The 23,402-nt window shown below is 48.0% G+C and overlaps 1 protein-coding gene across 5 annotated transcripts in view; it reads right to left on the reverse strand.

The window, feature by feature from the left end:
- The window catches only part of SLTM (SAFB like transcription modulator), a 312,645-nt gene that overhangs the window by 41,585 nt on the left and 247,658 nt on the right, over positions 1-23,402 (reverse strand). For 4 of the 5 annotated variants that reach the window (XM_063926177.1, XM_063926176.1, XM_063926175.1 and 1 more), the window contains 5 exons: positions 21,217-21,320; positions 9,444-9,593; positions 9,256-9,365; positions 9,023-9,180; positions 8,022-8,113 (listed from right to left, as the gene is read on the reverse strand). In XM_063926177.1, the coding sequence (XP_063782247.1) occupies positions 8,022-8,113; positions 9,023-9,180; positions 9,256-9,365; positions 9,444-9,593; positions 21,217-21,320 (614 nt within the window). The remainder of the gene's footprint in view (positions 1-8,021; positions 8,114-9,022; positions 9,181-9,255; positions 9,366-9,443; positions 9,594-21,216; positions 21,321-23,402) is intronic. The other variant, XM_063926179.1, reaches the window with a different exon arrangement.

Below are 23,402 nucleotides of genomic sequence, written 5' to 3' on the forward strand. Positions count from 1 at the left end.
CCCGGACGAGCGTACACAATAAGGAAGGATCTTGAATCCCGGGTAAGACTCATACCAGCCACACCAATCACACCGTACAACTTGTGATCTGAACCCAGTTAACAGTATGATAACAAAACGAAGTAGCCTCCGAAAAGATGGCTCACAACAATAGTAATAACCCGATTTTTGTAACAATAACTATGTACAAGCATTGCAGACAATCCGCACTTGGGATGGGCGCCCAGCATCCACTACGGACTACGAGAAATAGAATTATCGGTAAGTAAATTCTTATTTTCTCTAACGTCCTAGTGGATGCTGGGGACTCCGTCAGTACCATGGGGATTATACCAAAGCTCCCAAACGGGCGGGAGAGTGCGGATGACTCTGCAGCACCGAATGAGAGAACTCCAGGTCCTCCTTAGCCAGAGTATCAAAATTTGTAAAATTTTACAAACGTGTTCTCCCCTGACCACGTAGCTGCTCGGCAAAGTTGTAATGCCGAGACTCCTCGGGCAGCCGCCCAGGATGAGCCCACCTTCCTTGTGGAATGGGCATCTACATATTTCGTCTGTGGCAGGCCTGCCACAGAATGTGCAAGCTGAATTGTACTACAAATCCAGCGTGCAATAGACTGCTTAGAAGCATGAGCACCCAGCTTGTTGGGTGTATACAGTATAAACAGCAAGTCAGACTTTCTGACTCCAGCCGTCCTAACTATATATATATATATATATATATATATATATATATATATATATATATATATATATATATATATATATATATATATATATATATATATATATATATATATATATATATATATATATATATATATATATATTTTTAGGGCCCTGACCACGTCTAGTAACTTGGAGTCCTCCAAGTCCCTAGTAGCCGCAGGCACCACAAGAGGTTGTTTCAGGTGAAAACGCTGACACCCCTTTATGAAGAAACTGGAGACGAGTCCCAGTTCTGTCCTGTTCAAATGGAAAATTTTAATATGGCTTTTGTAAGACAAAGCCGCCCATTCTGACAATCGCCTGGCCGAGGCCAGGGCTAACAACATGGTCACTTCCCATGTGAGATATTTGTCAACAGCATGGTCACTTTCCATGTGAGATATTTCAAATCCACAGATTTGAGCGGTTCAAACCAATATGATTTTAAGAAATCCCAACACTATGTTGAGATCTCACGGTGCCCCTAGGGGCACAAAAAAGCTGTATATGCAATACATCCTTTACAATCTGGACTTCAGGAACTGAAGTCAATTCTTTCTGGAAGAAAATCTACAGGGCCGAAATTTAAATATTAATGAACCCCAGTTTGAGGTCCAAAACACTCCTGTTTTCAGGAAGTGTAGAAATCGACCTAGTTGAATTTCCGTCGTGGAGCCTTCCTGGCCTCACCCACGCAACATATTTTCACGCCATGTGGTGATGACGTTGTGCGGTCACCTCCTTCCTGGCTTTGACCAGGGTAGGTATGACCTCTTATGGAATGCCTTTTCCCTTCAGGAACCGGCATTCAACCGCCATGCCGTCAAACGCAGCCGCGGTAAGTCTTGGAATAGGCATGGTACTTGCTGAATCAAGTCCCTCTCAGCTCCCCAGGCCCTTAGTCCTCTGTGAGCATTTCTTGAAGTTCCGGGTACCAAGTCCCTCTTGGCCAATCCGGAGCCACTAGTATAGTTCATACTCCTCTATGTCTTATAATTCTCAATACCCTGGTTATGAGAAACAGAGGAGGGAACACATACACAGACTGGTACACCCACGGTGTTACCAGAACATCCACAGCTATCGCCTGAAGGTCTCATGACCTGGCGGAATACCTGTCCCGTTTTTTGTTCGGGCGGGACGCCATCATGTCCACCTTTGGTCTTTGCCAACGGTCCACAATCATGTTGAAAAACTTCCCTATGAAGTTTCCACTCTCCCGGGTGGAGGTCATGCCTGCTGAGGAAGTCTGCTTCCCAGTCGTCCACTCCCGGAAAGAACACTGCTGACAGTGCTATCACATGATTTTCCGCCTAGCGAAAAATCCTTGCAGTTTTCACTGCCCTCCTGCTTCTTGTGCCGCCCTTCTGTTTACGTGGGCGACTGCCGTGATGTTATCCCACTGGATCAATACCGGCTGACCTTGAAGCAGAGGTCTAGCTAAGTTTAGAGCATTATAAATTTGCTCTAAGCTTATTTATGCGGAGAGAATTCTCCAGACTTAATCACACTTCCCTGGAAATTTTTTCCCTGTGTGACTGTTCCCCAGCCTCTCAGGCTGGCCTCCGTGGTCACCGGCATCCAATCCTGAATGCCGAATCTGCGGCCCTCTAGAAGATGAGCACTCTGTAATCACCACAGGAGAGACACCCTTTTCCTTGGATATAGGGTTATCCGCTGATGCATCTGAGGATGCGATCCGGACCATTTGTCCAGCAGATCCCACTGAAGAGTTCTTGCGGGAAATCTGCCGAATGGAATTGCTTCGTAATAAGCCACCATTTTTACCAGGACTCTTGTGCAATGATGCACTGACACTTTTCCTGGTTTTAGGAGGATCCCGATTAGCTCGGATAACTCCCTGGTTTTCTCCACTGGGAGAAACACGTTTTTCTGGACTGTGTCCAGAATCTTCCCTAGGAACAGTAGACGTGTCGTCGGAAAAAGCTGCGATTTTGGAATATTTAGAATCCACTCGTGCTGTCGTAGAACTACTTAAGATAGTGCTACTCCGACCTCCAACTGTTCTCTGGACCTTGCCCTTATCAGGAAAGCGTCCATGTTTCTTTTAAGAAAAATCATCATTCCGGCCATTACCTTGGTAAAGACCCGGGGCGCCGTGGACAATCCAAACGGCAGCGTCTGAACTGATAGTGACAGTTCTGTACCAGGAACCTGAAGTACCCTTGGTGAGAAGGGCAAATTTGGACCTGTAGGTAAACGTCCCTGATATCCAGTGACATCATATCGTCCCCTTCTTCCTGGTTCGCTATCACTGCTCCGAGTGACTCCATCTTGATTTGAACGCTTGTATGTAAGTGTTCAAATATTTCAGATCTCACCGAGCCGGTTGGCTTCAGTACCACAATATAGTGTGGAATACTACCCCCTTCCTTGTTGTAAGAAGGGTACTTTGATTATCACCTGCTGGGAATACAGCCTGTGAATTGTGTGAGGGGGAGACGTCTCGAATTTCCAATGTACACCTGGGATATTACATGTAGGATCCCGGAGTTCCCTTGCGAGTGTTGCTGAAACTCTTGAGATGACCCCCTACCGCACCTGAGTCCGCTTGTACGGCCCCAGCGTTATGCTGCGGACTTGGCAGAAGCCGTGAGGAGCTTCTGTTCCTGGGAATGAGCTGCTTGCTGCAGTCTTCTTCCCTTTCCTCTCCCCCTGGGCAGATATGACTGGCCTTCGCCCGCCTGCCCGTATGGGGACGAAAGGACTGAGACTGAAAAGACTGTCCTTTTCTGCCAATATGTGACTCGGGGTAACAAAAGGTGGATTTTTCAGCTGTTGCCATGGCCCCCAGGTCCAATGGACCGCCCCTTTATACGGCAATACTTCCATATGCCGTCTGGAATCTGCCTCACCTGACCACTGTCGTGTCTTCGTCTGGCAGATATGTACATCACATTTACTCTTGATGCCAGAATGCAAATATGCCTCTGCGCATCACACATACCGTATATACTCGAGTATAAGTCGACCCGAATATAAGCCGAGGCACCTAATTCTACCACAAAAACCTGGGAAAACTTATTGACTCGAGTATAAGCCTAGGGTGGGAAATGCAGCTCTAGCCGTACACAGCCCTCAGTGCCAGATATGCCCTCATAGTGCCAGATATGCCCCCACAGTGCTGCCAGATATGCCCCCACAGTGCTGCCAGATATGCCCCCACAGTGCTGCCAGTTATGCCCCCACAGTGCTGCCAGATATGCCCCCACAGTGCTGCCAGATATGCCCCCACAGTGCTGCCAGATATGCCCCCACAGTGCTGCCAGATATGCCCCCACAGTGCTGCCAGATATGCCCCCACAGTGCTGCCAGATATGCCCCCACAGTGCTGCCAGATATGCCCCCACAGTGCTGCCAGATATGCCCCCACAGTGCTGCCAGTTATGCCCCCACAGTGCTGCCAGATATGCCCCCACAGTGCTGCCAGATATGCCCCCACAGTGCTGCCAGTTATGCCCCCACAGTGCTGCCAGTTATGCCCCCACAGTGCTGCCAGATATGCCCCCACAGTGCTGCCAGATATGCCCCCACAGTGCTGCCAGATACGTTCCCTCCCCAAGTGCCAGGTATGCCCCACAGTGCTGTTACTTACCCCTCCGTCGATCCCGCGCTGTCTTCTGGAGGGACACGAAGCACACAGCGTGCGCGGCTCTCCTGTGTCCCTCCTGCATCTTCGGCGGCCGCGGCGGGTCTATTATAGGAAGTGCCGGTTCGTGATCAGAGGTCACGAACGGGTATTTCCTGTAATAGAACCGCCGCTGCTGCCGCCGGAGATGCAGGAGGGACACAGGAGCGCCGCGCGCTGTGCGCTCCATGTCCCTCCTTCACACTGCTCTGCCTCTGCCTGCACTGACTCGAGTATAAGCCGAGGTGGCTTTTTCAGCACAAAAAAAAAGTGCTGAAAAAGTCGGCTTATACTCGAGTATATACGGTATATAGAAATGCATCCTTAAAATGCTCTATAGACAATAAAATCCTGTCCCTGTCAAGGGTATCAAAATTTTCAGTCAGGAAATCCGACCAAGCCCCCTCAGCGCTGCACATCCAGGCTGAGGCGATTGCTGGTCGTAGTATAACACCAGTATGTGTGTATATACTGTTATGATATTTTCCAGCTTCCTATCAGCTGGCTCCTTGAGGGCGGCCGTATCTGGAAACGGTAACGCCATGTTTTTTATAAGCGTGTGAGCGCCTTGTCCACCCTAAGGTGTGTTTTCCAACTCGCCCTTACTACTGGCGGGAAAAAGGGTATACCGCCCATAACTTTCTGTCGGAGGAACCCCACGTATCATCACACACTTCATTTAATTTATCTGATTCAGGCAAAACTACAAGTAGTTTATTCCCACCCTACAAAATACCCTTATTTGTGGTACTTGTGGTATCAGAAATACGTAACACCTCCTTCATTGCCCTTAACATGTAACTTGTGGCCCTAAAGGAAAAATACGTTTGTTTCTTCACCGTCGACACTGGGGTCAGTGTCCGTGTCAGTGTCTGTCGACCGACTGAGGTAAATGGGCGTTTTTACAAGCCCCTGACGGTGTCTGAGACGCCTGGACCGATACTAATTTGTCCGCCGGCTGTCTCATGTCGTCAACCGGCTTGCAGCGTGTTGACATTATCACGTAATTCCATAAGTAAGCCATCCATTCTGGTGTCGACTCCCTAGAGAGTGACATCACCATTACAGGCAATTTTCTCCGTCTCCTCACCAACATTTTCCTCATACATGTCGACACACACGTACCGACCTACAGCACACACATACAGGGAATGCTCTGATAGAGGACAGGACCCACTAGCCCTTTGGGGAGACAGAGGGAGAGTTTGCCAGCACACACCAAAAGCGCCATAATGTATATAACAACCCTAGAAGGTGTTGTTTCTATATATGGGCTCTTAATATATAATTATATCGCCAATTTATGCCCCCCTTCTCTTTAACCCTGTTTCTGTAGTGCAGGGGAGAGTGGGAGCCTTCCTCACCAGCGGAGCTGGTCAGGAAAATGGCGCTGAGTGCTGAGGAGAATAAGCTCCGCCCCTTTCACGGCGGGCTTTTCTCCCGGTTATTAGGAAAACTGGCCTGGGTTAAATACATACATATAGCCTTAATGGCTATATGTGATGTATTTATTTGCCAAATAGGTATTTATATTGCTGCCCAGGGCGCCCCCAGCAGCGCCCTGCACCCTCCGTGACCGTGTCAGTGAGCCGTGTAGCAACAATGGCGCACAGCTGCAGTGCTGTGCGCTACCTCTCTGAAGACTGTGAAGTCTTCTGCCGCCTGTTTCCGGACCTCCGTTCCGCCGTCTTTCTTCAGCGTCTGTAAGGGGGATCGGCGGCGCGGCTCCGGGACGAACCCCAGGCTGACCTGTGTTCCGACTCCCTCTGGAGCTCAGTGTCCAGTAGCCTAAAACTTCAATCCTCCTGCACGCAGGTGAGTTGCAAGTCTCTCCCCTAAGTCCCTCGTTGCAGTGATCCTGTCGCCAGCAGGAATCACTGATTAGAAACCTAAAAAAAAACTTTACTAAACAGCTCCTTAAGAGAGCCATCCAGTTTGCACCCTTCTCGGACGGGCACAAAAACCTAACTGAGGCTTGGAGGAGGGTCATGGGGGGAGGAGCCAGTACACACCATGTGACCTAAAAAGCTTTTTAGATGTGCCCTGTCTCCTGCGGAGCCCGCTATTCCCCATGGTCCTGACGGAGTCCCCAGCATCCACTAGGACGTTAGAGAAACCTGCAATAGTCCCAGAATACTTGCTACTGTGTATATTATACTATAGGCAGATCACTTGTAAAGTTACCACCCTGTGGGCTTGTTACTGATCACAGCAATAGCCCCACTATCTCAGTGGAAAGAATGACAGTGCTCCCCCCTCCCCCTCATGCTGAGCTGCTGACATGTGATCAGAAGCTTCCTGCAGTGCTGCTGGGGGCAGGGCCTAATCGGGTGAGGCAGTTTAGACTGGTTTGAGGGCGCCAAAACACCCAGCAACTCCCTACAATAAATATGACAACAACGTTTCTGTTCAGAATTGGGCTAGAACTTAGGTCTCTATACATATTGGACTCTTGCACTAGTGTGCTGTGTCACTGCCTCATGGCTGAAGAAATACAGAGAGAGGGACTTAGTATGCAGCAAGAAGCTGCACAAAATGGCTCCTTCCCGGTACCTGAGGCACTTTATAATACTGCCTTCAGTGTCCCCTGGCCACCGCTGGTGCCAGGAGTCAGCAGCGCCACCCCTCAGCCACATACAGTCCTTCATACAGCCCTTACAGTGACCCAGCCAGGGCACAGCAAATATACAGCCAGCAGAGACACAGCATCGGGGACTCACTCTGAGGAACTGTCATATGCTAGTATGAGAAAGGTCACAGCCCAGAAATACATCAGTAGGCTGAGGCTGTTCCTACCTGACCCAGTGCCTCCCTGAACTCTGAGCCGGAAGGGAAAAACCCAGGGACCTCAGTGGTGTAGTGACTCTCCGGAGGCAGTGCAGAGTGAGAAATAGAGCTCACAGAACCTCTTCTAAACTATTCTCACCCTGGATGCGTTTGTCGCCAACATTAGGGACTAAACACCAAACAAGAAAACAATTATAAATAAAATCTAACTAAAAGCTAGGACAAAGAAAAAAAGTGCGACTTCACTCCAAGGCACAAAACTAAAACTGAGGAGTACTTCCAGTGAACAGGGGGTTGATGGGAGGGGTTAGAGGGGGAGTAGTTAGTTCTTTTCATAGCTTGTGCCAAACTCCATACTCACACACTCTAACCCAAGTGTAAGTGCGCAGCATCCCCTAGATGGATGATAGAGGTAAGTGCATCACAGTTCAGGTATCTTTATCATAATTTATAATGCCAACATGGTGCTGTACTAAGAAAATGTAATGGTTTATAGTCTGTGCCGCAGTAGAGCACACATCTTAAACTTTAAAAACATACACTAGAGTCCATCTTTGACAGCAGAGCCAAAAAAAAAAAAAAAAAACTACCAGCATGTTCTGATTTATGGGAAGAAACCAAAGTAACAAAAACCCATACAAACGCCAAGTAGTTAGGGTCCTGATCAAAATCAAAGCCATAGCACGAGCAGAGGCAGCAATGCTACATGCTATTTATTTCAGACCGATAAAATCCCCACCCTGCACTTTGTATTGACTAGCATACTATGAGAAAAGGGTCCCAATTATATAAACTAAAAACTCACAAAAATAAAAAAGAAGCAAAACGCTATCAAAGATCACATGTACCCCGAATAATGGGCAGTTGGGCAAACTTACTTTGTCAAACCGTCCTCTTCTCATCTGTGGCCTCATGTAAAACTGATCTCCTTTTGTTTGGTCTATTACCACCATCTGTCCAGGATGTTTGCCTGCCATGATAAAGCAAACTCATTAAATATTAGGGAAGTATAATATAAAATGAAAAAAATAAAAATTAAAAATAAAGTGTCCCTACAATAGCGATGTATATTGTGCGATAAATCCAGCAAGCATAGGATCTATTTTAGTACACCAGGACCAAAATGTACTCCTTTTCATACATTCACCATAGCATTTTCTTCCCCATTAGATTTATTTAGGCGTTCACCAAAAGTAAACTGTGTAGTCTCCCTTCTAAAGGCCCGTACACACTGGTCGATATATCGGCCGTTCTCTTGAACGGCCGATATATCGCAGGTCCGTCGGCCAGTGTGAACTCAGTCGTTCACAGACGTATCGCGTCGGCTGCGCAGCACAGCCGACAGCCAACATATCTACCAATATATTGGCGCGTCGCTGTGTGTACGGGGCGGTCGGCCAACTGCCCGTACACATGCTGCGGCGGCCGGCGGTGATTGGCAGCTGAACTGGGCGGGCGTGTGTACACGCCCGCCCAGTTCATGACGTCAGTCCCCGACGGATCGGGCAGTGTGTATGCACAGCACACTGCCCGATCCGTCCATTGATATATCTGCAGATCAATTGATCTGCAGATATATCTATTAGTGTGTACCCACCTTAAGAGTTTCTGCACAGCTGGTTTCTTATATTAGATACCGCCATCTAAAACAGCTGCACTTACGTTTTCACATTGTAGCATTACGATTATCATACTATAGAGAGGAAAAATAAATAACTTCATATGGTCCTCATTTAATAAAGTCATTCTTAAATGGCTATATATTGCCCTCAGTTTCTTTGCAGCTGATGGCTGAGCATCACGGTAGAAATCGTTCAACAGCTAAAATGTGAAAAGCGGTTAGTTCTGCACATCACAATGTAAAAGGCTGCTTGACTACCTGGCCGTTTCCGCTCTTCATTCTTTTTTGAAGCATCTTGACTAGAACCACCAGCGCCACTGTCAGTCTTGTCTCTGCCATCTTTCTTACCATCTTTGCTTTCTTTTTTTTCCGGTTTGTCAGATTTTTTGTCATCCTTCTTAACTGAACCAAGGGGCCTGATAAATAAAGTCATGATATAAATACCAGAAAACAGATACCACTTATACTACTAACGCACAAAGGACTCTTACTTGCTGCTTTTGTCTCCTCCAGAGGCTTTCCTATCTCCAGATGTTCTGCCTAGCCCAGTTTTCTCATCACTCTCTTTCTTCTGGTCTCTCTTTGAAGTATCACTCTTCCACTATAGATAAATCAAGATCATTAATGCCAGCCCACATACGAGCGGCAATATGAAAGCAAGGAAGACCAGCATACTTGCCTTCTCCACAGATATCTGCTGACCATGCAACTCTGTGCGATGAAAATGAGAAATGCACCTAGAAACATCAGCGCTGGAGGACATGGTAACAATCCCATAGCATTTTGCCCCTGGACTTCTTGCATTAGTAACTACTTTTGCACTAAGAACCTGAAAATATAATTAAACATTTTAAATGTACAACTTAAAATAAGAATTTACTTACCGATAATTCTATTTCTCGTAGTCCGTAGTGGATGCTGGGGACTCCGTAGGGACCATGGGGAATAGCGGCTCCGCAGGAGACTGGGCACAAAAGTAAAGCTTTAGAACTACCTGGTGTGCACTGGCTCCTCCCCCTATGACCCTCCTCCAAGCCTCAGTTAGGATACTGTGCCCGGACGAGCGTACACAATAAGGAAGGATTTTGAATCCCGGGTAAGACTCATACCAGCCACACCAATCACACCGTATAACTTGTGATCTAAACCCAGTTAACAGCATGATAACAGAGGAGCCTCTAGAAAAGATGGCTCACTACAGCAATAACCTGATTTTTTGGTAACAATAACTATGTACCAGTATTGCAGACAATCCGCACTTGGGATGGGCGCCCAGCATCCACTACGGACTACGAGAAATAGAATTATCGGTAAGTAAATTCTTATTTTCTCTGACGTCCTAGTGGATGCTGGGGACTCCGTAAGGACCATGGGGATTATACCAAAGCTCCCAAACGGGCGGGAGAGTGCGGATGACTCTGCAGCACCAAATGAGAGAACTCCAGGTCCTCCTCAGCCAGGGTATCAAATTTGTAGAATTTTACAAACGTATTTGCTCCTGACCAAGTAGCTGCTCGGCAAAGTTGTAAAGCCGAGACCCCTCGGGCAGCCGCCCAAGATGAGCCCACTTTCCTTGTGGAATGGGCTTTTACAGATTTTGGCTGTGCAGGCCTGCCACAGAATGTGCAAGTTGAATTGTACTACAAATCCAACGAGCAATAATCTGCTTAGAAGCAGGAGCACCCAGCTTGTTGGGTGCATACAGAATAAACAACGAGTCAGATTTTCTGACTCCAGCCGTCCTGGAAACCTATATTTCCAGGGCTCTGACAACGTCTAGCAACTTGGAGTCCTCCAAGTCCCTAGTAGCCGCAGGCACCACAATAGGTTGATTCAGGTGAAACGCTGAAAACCACCTTAGGGAGAAACTGAGGACAAGTACTCAATTCCGCCCTGTCCGAATGGAAAATCAGATGAGGGCTTTTACAGGATAAAGCCTCCAATTCTGACACGCACCTGGCCCAGGCCCGGGCCAACAGCATGACCACTTTCCATGTGAGATATTTTAACTCCACATATTTAAGTGGTTCAAACCAATGTGACTTTTGGAACCCAAAAACTACATTTAGATCCCAAGGTGCCACTGGAGGCACAAAAGGAGGCTGTATATACAGTACCCCTTTCACAAACGTCTGAACTTCAGGGACTGAAGCTAGTTCTTTTTGGAAGAAAATGGACAGGGCCGAAATTTGAACCTTAATGGACCCCCATTTCAGGCCCATAGACACTCCTGTTTGCAGGAAATGTAGGAATCGACCTAGTTGAAAATTCCTCCGTCGGGGCCTTACTGGCCTCGCACCACGCAACATATTTTCGCCAAATGCGGTGGTAATGTTTTGCGGTTATATCTTTCCTGGCTTTGATCAGGATAGGAATGACTTCATCCGGAATGCCTTTCTCCTTCAGGATCCGGCGTTCAACCGCCATGCCGTCAAACGCAGCCGCGGTAAGTCTTGGAACAGACAGGGTCCTTGCTGGAGCAGGTCCCTTCTTAGAGGTAGAGGCCACGGATCCTCCGTGAGCATCTCTTGAAGTTCCGGTTACCAAGTCCTTCTTGGCCAATCCGGAGCCACGAATATAGTGCTTACTCCTCTCTATCTTATAATTCTCAGTACCTTGGGTATGAGAGGCAGAGGAGGGAACACATACACTGACTGGTACACCCACTGTGTTACCAGAGCGTCTACAGCTATTGCCTGAGGGCCCCTTGACTTGGCGCAATACTTGTCGAGTTTTTATAAACAAGTGGAAGACTTCTGGGTGAAGTCCCCACTCTCCCGGGTGGAGGTCGTGTCTGCTGAGGAAGTCTGCTTCCCAGTTGTCCACTCCCGGAATGAATACTGCTGACAGTGCTATCACATGATTTTCCGCCCAGCGAAGAATCCTTGCAGCTTCTGCCATTGCCCTCCTGCTTCTTGTGTCACCCTGTCTGTTTACGTGGGTGACTGCCGTGATGTTGTCCGAATGGATCAACTCCGGGTGACCTTGAAGCAGAGGTCTTGCTGAGCTTAGAGCATTGTAAATGGCCCTTAGCTTCAGGATATTTATGTGAAGTGATGTCTCCAGGCTTGACCATAAGCTCTGGAAATTCCTTCCCTGTGTGACTGCTCCCCAGCCTCGCAGGCTGGCATCCGTGGTCACCAGGACCCAGTCCTGAATGTGCGGCCCTCTAGAAGATGAGCACTCTGCAACCACCACAGGAGAGACACCCTTGTGCTTGGTGACAGGGTTATCCACTGATGCATCTGAAGATGCGACCCGGACCATTTGTCCAGCAGGTCCCACTGGAAAGTTCTTGCGTGGAATCTGCCCAATGGGATTGCTTCGTAGGAAGCCACCATTTTTCCCAGAACCATTTTATTGATGTACTGAGACTTGGCTCGGTTATAGGAGGTTCCCGACTAGCTCGGATAACTCCCTGACTTTCTCCTCCGGGAGAAACACCTTTTTCTGGACTGTGTCCAGGATCATCCCTAGGAACAGAAGACGAGTCGTCGGAATCAGCTGCGATTTTGGAATATTGAGAATCCAATCGTGCTGCCGCAACACTACCTGAGATAGTGCTACACCGACTTCCAACTGTTCCCTGGATCTTACCCTTATCAGGGAATCGTCCAAGTAAGGGATAACTAAAATTCCCTTCCTTCGAAGGAGTATCATCATTTCGGCCATTACCTTGGTAAAGACCCGGGGTGCCGTGGACCATCCATACGGCAGCGTCTGAAACTGATAGTGACAGTTCTGTACCATAAACCTGAGGTACCCTTGGTGAGAAGGGTAAATTGGGACATGAAGGTAAGCATCCTTGATGTCCCGAGACATCATGTAGTCCCCTTCTTCCAGGTTCGCAATCACTGCTCTGAGTGACTCAATCTTGAATTTGAACCTCCGTATGTAAGTGTTCAAGATTTTAGATTTAGAATCGGTCTCACCGAGCCGTCCGGCTTCGGTACCACAACAGTGTGGAATAATACCCCGTTCCCTGTTGCAGGAGGGGTACCTTGATTATCACCTGCTGGGAATACAGCTTGTGAATGGCTTCCAATACTGCCTCCCTGTCAGAAGGAGACATCGGTAAAGCCGACTTTAGGAAACGGCGAGGGGGAGACGTCTCGAATTCCAATTTGTACCCCTGAGATATCACCTGAAGGATCCAGGGGTCTACTTGCGAGTGAGCCCACTGCGCGCTGAAATTCATTGAGACGGGCCCCCACCGTGCCTGATTCTGCTTGTAAAGCCCCAGCGTCATACTGAGGGCTTGGCAGAGGCGGGAGAGGGCCTCTGTTCCTGGGAACTGGCTGATTTCTGCAGCCTTTTTTCTCTCCCTCTGTCACGGGGCAGAAATGAGGAACCTTTTGCCCGCTTGCCCACGAAAAGACTGCGCCTGATAATACGGCGTCTTCTTATGTTGAGAGGCGACCTGGGGTACAAACGTGGATTTCCCAGCTGTTGCCGTGGCCACCAGGTCTGAAAGACCGACCCCAAATTACTCCTCCCCTTAATAAGGCAATAGTTCCAAATGCCGTTTGGAATCCGCATCAACTGACCACTGTCGTGTCCATAACCCTCTACTGGCAGAAATGGACAACGCACTTAGACTTGATGCCAGTCGGCAAATATTCCGCTGTTCAAATGCTCTATAGGCAATAATATACTGTCCCTATCTAGGGTATCAATATTTTCAGTCAGGGAATCCGACCACGCCAACCCAGCACTGCACATCCAGGCTGAGGCGATTGCTGGTCGCAGTATAACACCAGTATGTGTGTAAATACATTTTAGGATACCCTCCTGCTTTCTATCAGCAGGATCCTTAAGGGCGGCCATCTCAGGAAAGGGTAGAGCCCTTGTTCTTACAAGCGTGTGAGCGCTTTATCCACCCTAGGGGGTGTTTCCCAACGCACCCTAACCTCTGGCGGGAAAGGATATAATGCCAATAACATTTTAGAAATTATCAGTTGTTATCGGGGGAAACCCACGCATCATCACACACCTCATTTAATTTCTCAGATTCAGGAAAACTACAGGTAGTTTTTCCTCACCGAACATAATACCCCTTTTTGGTGGTACTCGTATTATCAGAAATGTGTAAAACATTTTTCATTGCCTCAATCATGTAACGTGTGGCCCTACTGGAAGTCACATTTGTCTCTACTGACACTGGAGTCAGTATCCGTGTCGGCGTCTATATCTGCCATCTGAGGTAACGGGCGCTTTAGAGCCCCTGACGGCCTATGAGACGTCTGGACAGGCACAAGCTGAGTAGCCGGCTGTCTCATGTCAACCACTGTCTTTTATACAGAGCTGACACTGTCACGTAATTCCTTCCAACAGTTCATCCACTCAGGTGTCGACCCCCTAGGGGGTGACATCACTATTACAGGCAATCTGCTCCGTCTCCACATCATTTTTCTCCTCATACATGTCGACACAAACGTACCGACACACAGCACACACACAGGGAATGCTCTGATAGAGGACAGGACCCCACTAGCCCTTTGGGGAGACAGAGGGAGAGTTTGCCAGCACACACCAGAGCGCTATATATATATATATACAGGGATAACCTTATATAAGTGTTTTTCCCCTTATAGCTGCTGTATTGTTAATACTGCGCCTAATTAGTGCCCCCCTCTCTTTTTTAACCCTTTCTGTAGTGTAGTGACTGCAGGGGAGAGCCAGGGGAGCTTCCCTCCAACTGAGCTGTGAGGGAAAATGGCGCCAGTGTGCGGAGGAGATAGGCTCCGCCCCTTTTTCGCGGACTTTTCTCCTGCTTTTTTATGGATTCTGGCAGGGGTTAAAATTCATCCATATAGTACTGGGGGCTATATGTGATGTATTTTCGCCAGCCAAGGTGTTTTTATTGCTGCTCAGGGCGCCCCCCCCTAGCGCCCTGCACCCTGCACCCTCAGTGACCGAAGTGTGAAGTGTGCTGAGGAGCAATGGCGCACAGCTGCAGTGCTGTGCGCTACCTTGGTGAAGACAGGATGTCTTCTGCCGCCGATTTTCCGGACCTCTTCTTGCTTCTGGCTCTGTAAGGGGGGCCGGCGGCGCGGCTCTGGGACCTGACTCCATGGCTGGGCCTGTGTTCGATCCCTCTGGAGCTAATGTCCAGTAGCCTAAGAAGCCCAATCCACTCTGCACGCAGGTGAGTTCGCTTCTTCTCCCCTTAGTCCCTCGATGCAGTGAGCCTGTTGCCAGCAGGTCTCACTGAAAATAAAAAACCTAAAACTAAACTTTTCACTAAGCAGCTCAGGAGAGCCACCTAGTGTGCACCCTTCTCGTTCGGGCACAAAAATCTAACTGAGGCTTGGAGGAGGGTCATAGGGGGAGGAGCCAGTGCACACCAGGTAGTTCTAAAGCTTTACTTTTGTGCCCAGTCTCCTGCGGAGCCGCTATTCCCCATGGTCCTTACGGAGTCCCCAGCATCCACTAGGACGTCAGAGAAAAAGAATTCCATTTCATTGGGGAGCTGAAAATCATACACCCCACCACAGATTTAAATACAAGTCAATATGACCACATAAAGAAGCAAAAAAAAAAAAAAAAAAAAAAAAAACCCAATCAAGATACAAGAGCATACTAGAAATGCAAAAAAAAAAAAAAAAAAAAACCACATACACACACGTACGTACGTACGTACGTACACACACCCACCCACCCCATCAGGAAAATCTACAATTTAAACTATTTATAGATACATTTTAGATAAGCAAACACATGCCCTGTGCATCCCCCTCAAATCTGTTTCTAGACGTTAACAAAAAAAAAAATAAGAATTTACTTACCGATAATTCTATTTCTCATAGTCCGTAGTGGATGCTGGGGACTCCGTAAGGACCATGGGGATTAGCGGCTCCGCAGGAGACTGGGCACATCTAAAGAAAGCTTTAGGACTAGCTGGTGTGCACTGGCTCCTCCCCCTATGACCCTCCTCCAAGCCTCAGTTAGGATACTGTGCCCGGACGAGCGTACACAATAAGGAAGGATCTTGAATCCCGGGTAAGACTCATACCAGCCACACCTATCACACCGTATAACTTGTGATCTGAACCCAGTTAACAGCATGGATAACAGAGGAGCCTCTAGAAAAGATGGCTCACTACAGCAATAACCCGATCTTTTTGGTAACAATAACTATGTACCAGTATTGCAGACAATCCGCACTTGGGATGGGCGCCCAGCATCCACTACGGACTATGAGAAATAGAATTATCGGTAAGTTGATTCTTATTTTCTCTAACGTCCTAAGTGGATGCTGGGGACTCCGTAAGGACCATGGGGATTATACCAAAGCTCCCAAACGGGCGGGAGAGTGCGGATGACTCTGCAGCACCAATTGAGAGAAACTCCAGGTCCTCCTCAGCCAGGGTATCAATTTTGTAGAGTTTTACAAACGTATTTGCTCCTGACCAAGTAGCTGCTCGGCAAAGTTGTAAAGCCGAGACCCCTCGGGCAACCGCCCAAGATGAGCCCACCTTCCTTGTGGAGTGGGCATTTACAGATTTTTTGGCTGTGGCAGGCCTGCCACAGAATGTGCAAGCTGAATTGTACTACAAATCCAACGAGCAATAGTCTGCTTAGAAGCAGGAGCACCCAGCTTGTTGGGTGCATACAGGATAAACAGCGAGTCAGTTTTCCTGACTCCAGCCGTCCTGGATATTTTCAGGGCCCTGACAACATCTAGCAACTTGGAGTCCTCCAAGTCCCTAGTAGCCGCAGGCACCACAATAGGTTGGTTCAGGTGAAACGCTGAAACCACCTTAGGGAGAACTGAGGACGAGTCCTCAATTCCCCCTGTCCGAATGGAAAATCAGATAAGGGCTTTTACAGGATAAAGCCGTCAATTCTGACACGCGCCTGGCCCCGGCCAGGGCCAACAGCTTGACCACTTTCCATGTGAGATATTTTAACTCCACAGATTTAAGTGGTTCAACCCAATGTGACTTTTGGAAACCAAAACCTACATTGAGATCCCAAAGTGCCACTGGAGGCACAAAAGGAGGCTGTATATGCAGTACCCCTTTTACAAAAGTCTGAACTTCAGGGACTGAAGCTAGTTCTTTTTGGAAGAAAATTGACAGGGCCGAAATTTGAACCTTAATGGACCCCAATTTCAGGCCCATAGACACTCCTGTTTTCAGGAAATGTAGGAATCGACCCAGTTGAATTTCCTCCGTCGGGGCCTTACTGGCCTCGCACCACGCAACATATTTTCGCCAAATGCGGTGATAATGTTTTGCGGTTACATCCTTCCTGGCTTTGATCAGGATAGGGATGACTTCATCCGGAATGCCTTTTTTCCTTCAGGATCCGGCGTTCAACCGCCATGCCGTCAAACGCAGCCGCGGTAAGTCTTGGAACAGACAGGGTCCATACTGGAGCAGGTCCCTTCTTAGAGGAAGAGGCCACGGATCCTCCGTGAGCATCTCTTGAAGTTCCGGTTACCAATTCCTTCTTGGCCAATCCGGAGCCACGAATATAGTGCTTACTCCTCTCCATCTTATCAATCTCCGTACCTTGGGTATGAGAGGTAGAGGAGGGAACACATACACTGACTGGTACACCCACGGTGTTACCAGAGCGTCTACTGTTGAGGAAGTCTACTTCCCAGTTGTCCACTCCCGGAATGAATACTGCTGACAGTGCTATCACATGGTATTCCGCCCAGCGAAAAATCCTTGCAGCTTCTGCCATTGCTCCTGCTTCTTGTGCCACCCTTGTTTTTTTTTACGTGGGTGACTGCCGTGATGTTGTCCGACTGGATCAACACCGGCTGACCTTGAAGCAGAGGTCTTGCTAAGCTTAGAGCATTGTAAATGGCCCTTAGCTTTAGGATATTTATGTGAAGTGACGTCTCCAGGCTAGACTATAAGCCCTGGATATTCCTTCCCTGTGTGACTGCTCCCCAGCCTCGCAGGCTGGCATCCGTGGTCACCAGGACCCAGTCCTGAAAGCCGAATCTGCGGCCCTCTAGAAGATGAGCACTCTGCAACCACCACAGGAGGGACACCCTTGTCCTTGGTGACCGGGTTATCCGCTGATGCATCTGAAGATGCGACCCGGACCATTTGTCCAGCAGGTCCCACTGGAAAGTTCTTGCGTGGAATCTGCCGAATGGGATTGCTTCGTAGGAAGCCACCATTATACCCAGAACCCTTGTGCATTGATGCACTGAGACTTGGCTCGGTTTTAGGAGGTTCCTGACTAGCTCGGATAACTCCCTGGCTTTCTCCTCCGGGAGAAACACCTTTTTCTGGACTGTGTCCAGGATTATCCCTAGGAACAGAAGACGAGTCGTCGGAACCAGCTGCGATTTTGGAATATTGAGAATCCAATCGTGCTGCCGCAACACTACCTGAGATAGTGCTACACCGACCTCCAACTGTTCCCTGGATCTTACCCTTATCAGGGAATCGTCCAAGTAAGGGATAACTAATATTCCCTTCCTTCGAAGGAATATCATCATTTCGGCCATTACCTTGGTAAAGACCCGGGGTGCCGTGGACCATCCATACGGCAGCGTCTGAACTGATAGTGACAGTTCTGTACCATAAACCTGAGGTACCTTTGATGAGAAGGGTACATTTTTTTTTACATGAAGGTAAGCATCCTTGATGTCCCGAGACATCATGTAGTCCCCTTCTTCCAGGTTCGCAATCACTGCTCTAAGTGACTCAATCTTGAATTTGAACCTCTGTATGTAAGTGTTCAAAGATTTTAGATTTATAATCGGTCTCACCAAGCCGTCCGGCTTTGGTACCACAACAGTGTGGAATAATACCCCGTTCCCTGTTGCAGGAGGGGTACCTTGATTATCACCTGCTGGGAATACAGCTTGTGAATGGCTTCCAAAACTATCTCCCTGTCAGAAGGAGACATTGGTAAAGCCGACTTTAGGAAACGGCGAGGGGGAGACGTCTCGAATTCTAATTTGTACCCCTGAGTATCACCTGAAGGATCCAGGGGTTTACTTGCGAGTGAGCCCACTGCGCGCTGAAATTCATTGAGACGGGCCCCCCACCGTGCCTGATTCTGCTTGTAAAGCCCCAGCGTCATACTGAGGGCTTGGCAGAGGCGGGAGAGGGTTTCTGTTCCTGGGAACTGGCTGATTTCTGCAGCCTTTTTCCTCTCCCTCTGTCACGGGGCAGAAAAGAGGAACCTTTTGCCCGCTTGTCCACGAAAAAACTGCGCCTGATAATACGGCGTCTTCTCATGATGAGAGGCGACCTGGGGTACAAACGTGGATTTCCCAGCTGTTGCCGTGGCCACCAGGTCTGAAAGACCGACCCCAAATAACTCCTCCCCTTAATAAGGCAATATTTCCAAATGCCGTTTGGAATACGCATCACCTGACCACTGACGTGTCCATAACCCTCTACTGGTAGAAATGGACAACGCACTTAGACTTGATGCCAGTCGGCAAATATTCCGCTGTGCATCACGCATATATAGAAATGCATCTTTAAAATGCTCTATAGGCAATAATATACTGTCCCTATCTAAGGTAACAATATTTTCAGTCAGGGAATCCGACCACGCCAACCCAGCACTGCACATCCAGGCTGAGGCGATTTCTGGTCGCAGTATAACACCAGTATGTGTGTAATACATTTTAGGATATCCTCCTGCTTTCTATCAGCAGGATCCTTAAGGGCGGCCATCTCAGGAGAGGGTAGAGCCCTTGTTCTTACCAGCGTGTGAGCGCTTTATCCACCCTAGGGGGTGTTTCCCAACGCACCCTAACCTCTGGCGGGAAAGGATATAATGCCAATAACATTTTTATCAGTTGTTATCGGGGGAAACCCACGCATCATCACACACCTCATTTAATTTCTCAGATTCAGGAAAACTACAGGTAGTTTTTCCTCACCGAACATAATACCCCTTTTTGGTGGTACTCGTATTATCAGAAATGTGTAAAACATTTTTCATTGCCTCAATCATGTAACGTGTGGCCCTACTGGAAGTCACATTTGTCTCTTCACCGTCGACACTGGAGTCAGTATCCGTGTCGGTGTCTATATCTGCCATCTGAGGTAACGGGCGCTTTAGAGCCCCTGACGGCCTATGAGACGTCTGGACAGGCACAAGCTGAGTAGCCGGCTGTCTCATGTCAACCACTGTCTTTTATACAGAGCTGACAATGTCACGTAATACTTCCAACAGTTCATCCACTCAGGTGTCGACCCCCTAGGGGGTGACATCACTATTACAGGCAATCTGCTCCGTCTCCACATCATTTTTCTCCTCATACATGTCGACACCAACGTACCGACATACAGCACACACACAGGGAATGCTCTGATAGAGGACAGGACCCCACTAGCCCTTTGGGGAGACAGAGGGAGAGTTTGCCAGCACACACCAGAGCGCTATATATATATACAGGGATAACCTTATATAAGTGTTTTTCCCCTTATAGCTGCTGTATTGTTTATACTGCGCCTAATTAGTGCCCCCCTCTCTTTATTTAACCCTTTCTGTAGTGTAGTGACTGCAGGGGAGAGACAGGGAGCTTCCCTCCAACGAAGCTGTGAGGGAAAATGGCGCCAGTGTGCTGAGGAGATAAGGCCGCCGATAAGGGGGCGGAGCCTATCTCCCGTTTTTTTGTGTATTTTTGGCATGGGTTAAATGCATCCATATAGCCCAGGAGCTATATGTGATGCATCTTTTGCCATTTAAGGTATTTTTATTGCGTCTCAGGGCGCCCCCACCCAGCGCCCTGCACCCTCAGTGACCGGAGTGTGAAGTGTGCTGAGAGCAATGGCGCACAGCTGCGGTGCTGTGCGCTACCTTTTTGAAGACAGGACGTCTTCTGCCGCCGATTTTCCGGATCTCTTCAGGCTTCTGGCTCTGTAAGGGGGCCGGCGGCGCGGCTCTGGGACCCATCCAGGCTGGGCCTGTGATCGTCACTCTGGAGCTAATGTCCAGTAGCCTAAGAAGCCCAATCCACTCTGCACGCAGGTGAGTTTGCTTCTTCTCCCCTTAGTCCCTCGATGCAGTGAGCCTGTTGCCAGCAGGACTCACTGAAAATAAAAAACCTAAAACTAACTTTTCACTAAGCAGCTCAGGAGAGCCACCTAGTATGCACCCTTCTCGTTCGGGCACAGAAATCTAACTGAGGCTTGGAGGAGGGTCATAGGGGGAGGAGCCAGTGCACACCAGCTAGTCCTAAAGCTTTCTTTAGATGTGCCCAGTCTCCTGCAGAGCCGCTAATCCCCATGGTCCTTACGGAGTCCCCAGCATCCACTTAGGACGTTAGAGAAAAAATCAGTGGAACAAATTTGAGCTTTCAGTTCCTCTATTAAACATAAACATCACTGCTGGATTAAGAAAAAAATCAAAACCTCAAAATAAAACAAGTTCTTGCCAATAATTTACTACTCCATAATAAAGCTACAGAGAGGGGGGGGGAAAAAACAAACAAAAAAAAAACCACACACACACACCTTTCCATACTTTCCAAATAGATTCTTCAAGTCCGCTGCTTTTGTATTAGCTGAAAGTCCACTGACCCAAAGATTCCTCAATGAGCTTGTACTGCCAATACCTCCTAGAATCAAGAACCAGACATTACGGAGTCAGAAACGTGCTACAGAAGGATTTGTATGGAATTAAATCCCAGCACCAAATTATATATATATATATATATATATATATATATATATATATATATATATATATATATATATATATATATATATACATATATATATATACATATATATATATATAAAAATCTCAGCAGAATTCTGTTTAATGACTGCTTTTTAATGAGAAGAAAAAGCTGCTAAACTACAAAATTTCTATGAGCTTTAAAAAGGGCCGTCTTTCATGAAAGACACTAAGGTTGGCATCTATTTAGGTGTGATTCTTTTCCAGACAGTAAAAGCAGCCCAATTATGACCATCGGTCAAAAATCGCACTAGTCATATAGGGGCTTATTGTATACCCACAGGGTATTAATTAACCGCTGTAAATTACTGTGGCTAAATTGGATACCGCTCATAGTGGAAGACTGTGTCCTCATTATATAATATACTCTGTGCTACTTAGTAAAAATCTTTTGCTTCAAATCTGAAAATACATGGTAACTGAAATTTCATTCAAACCTTCTGGCTAAAAAATAGGATTTTAATACATACCGGTAAATCCTTATCTCGTAGTCCATAAGGCAGGCATGTCCAAACTGCGGCCCTCCAGCTGTTGTGAAACTACCTATCCCAGCATGCCCTGACACAGTTTTGCTGTCAGAGAATGCTAAAGCTGTGTCAGGGCATGCTGGGATGTGAAGTTTCTCAACAGCTGGAGGGCCACAGTTTGGACATGCCTGCCATAAGGGATATTGGGGGAAACTAGTACGATGAGGTATAGACGGGGTCCAAAGGAGCCAGTGCACTTCAAAATTTCTTCAACTGTTTGCCATGGCTCCTCCCCTCTATGCCCCTCCTTTTATTGTAGTCCATAAGGGATATTGGGGGAAACTAATACGATGGGGTAAAGACGGGCTCCAAAGGAGCCAGCGCACTTTAAATTTCTTCAACTGTGTGCTAGCTCCTCCCCTTTTTCTGACCCGAGCTGTACGCTTGACATAGATCTTCAAGGCACGCACAGCATACAATGCCTCCGGAGCAGCAGAAGCATCAGAACCACAATAGGTTGATTCAGATAAGCGGAGACAACCTTCGGCAGGGACTGCTGTCTAGTCTAGGGCTCCGCTCTGTCCTCGTAAAAGACCAAGTATGTACTTTAACATAAGGCACCCAATTCTGAAACACGTCAAGCAGAAGCCAGGGCCAGTAACATCAGTCTTCCACGTGAGGTACTTGTCTTCTACCATCATCAGAGGTTCAAACCAGGACGACTGAAGAAAGGCCAACACTACATCCAAATCCCAGGGTGCCGTAGGCAGCACTAAAGGTGGTTGTATGTGGAGTACCCCTTGCAAGAAGGTCTGAACTTCAGACAACACTGCCAATTTCTTCTGGAAGAAAATGGAGGGGGCTAAAATCTGGACCTTAATGGTACCCAGACGTAAACACTTATCCATACCAGCCTGCAGGAAACGTCCCAAGTGAAATACTGCAGGCAGAAGGCAGATACGTGCATTCCTCGCACCAAGAGACATATCTCCTCCAGATATGATGATAGTGTTTTGACGTCACAGGTTTCCTGGCCTGAACCATGGTAGCAATAACCTTTTTGGAAAGGCCCTTGTGAGCTAGGATGTTCCGCTCAACTTCCATGCCGTCAAACGAAGTTGCCGTAAGTCCGGGTAGACGAATAGTCCTTGTTGAAGATCTCTTCTTAGTGGTAGAGGCCAAAGGTTTGACGGACATGTCCAGAAGATCCGCGTACCACGCCCTCAGACGCCAATCCAAATTGTCTGGAGACCCTGATGCCTGATTCGCTTTAGCACCCTTGGGAGCAATGGAATCGGAGGAAATAGGTAGACCAGCCGGTACGGCCAAGGCGACGCCAGTGCGTCCACTGCCCTCGCCTCAGGGTCCCTGGTCCGTGAGCAGTGTCCAGGGAAGTTTGTTGTTGAGCCGAGAAGCCATCATGACTATTTGTGGGCAACCCCACCGCTTTTGTTCCTCGAAGATTGATATACGCCACTACCGTGGCGTTGTCC

Source organism: Pseudophryne corroboree, chromosome 6, assembly GCF_028390025.1.
Source record: "Pseudophryne corroboree isolate aPseCor3 chromosome 6, aPseCor3.hap2, whole genome shotgun sequence".
NCBI lineage: Eukaryota > Metazoa > Chordata > Amphibia > Anura > Myobatrachidae > Pseudophryne > Pseudophryne corroboree.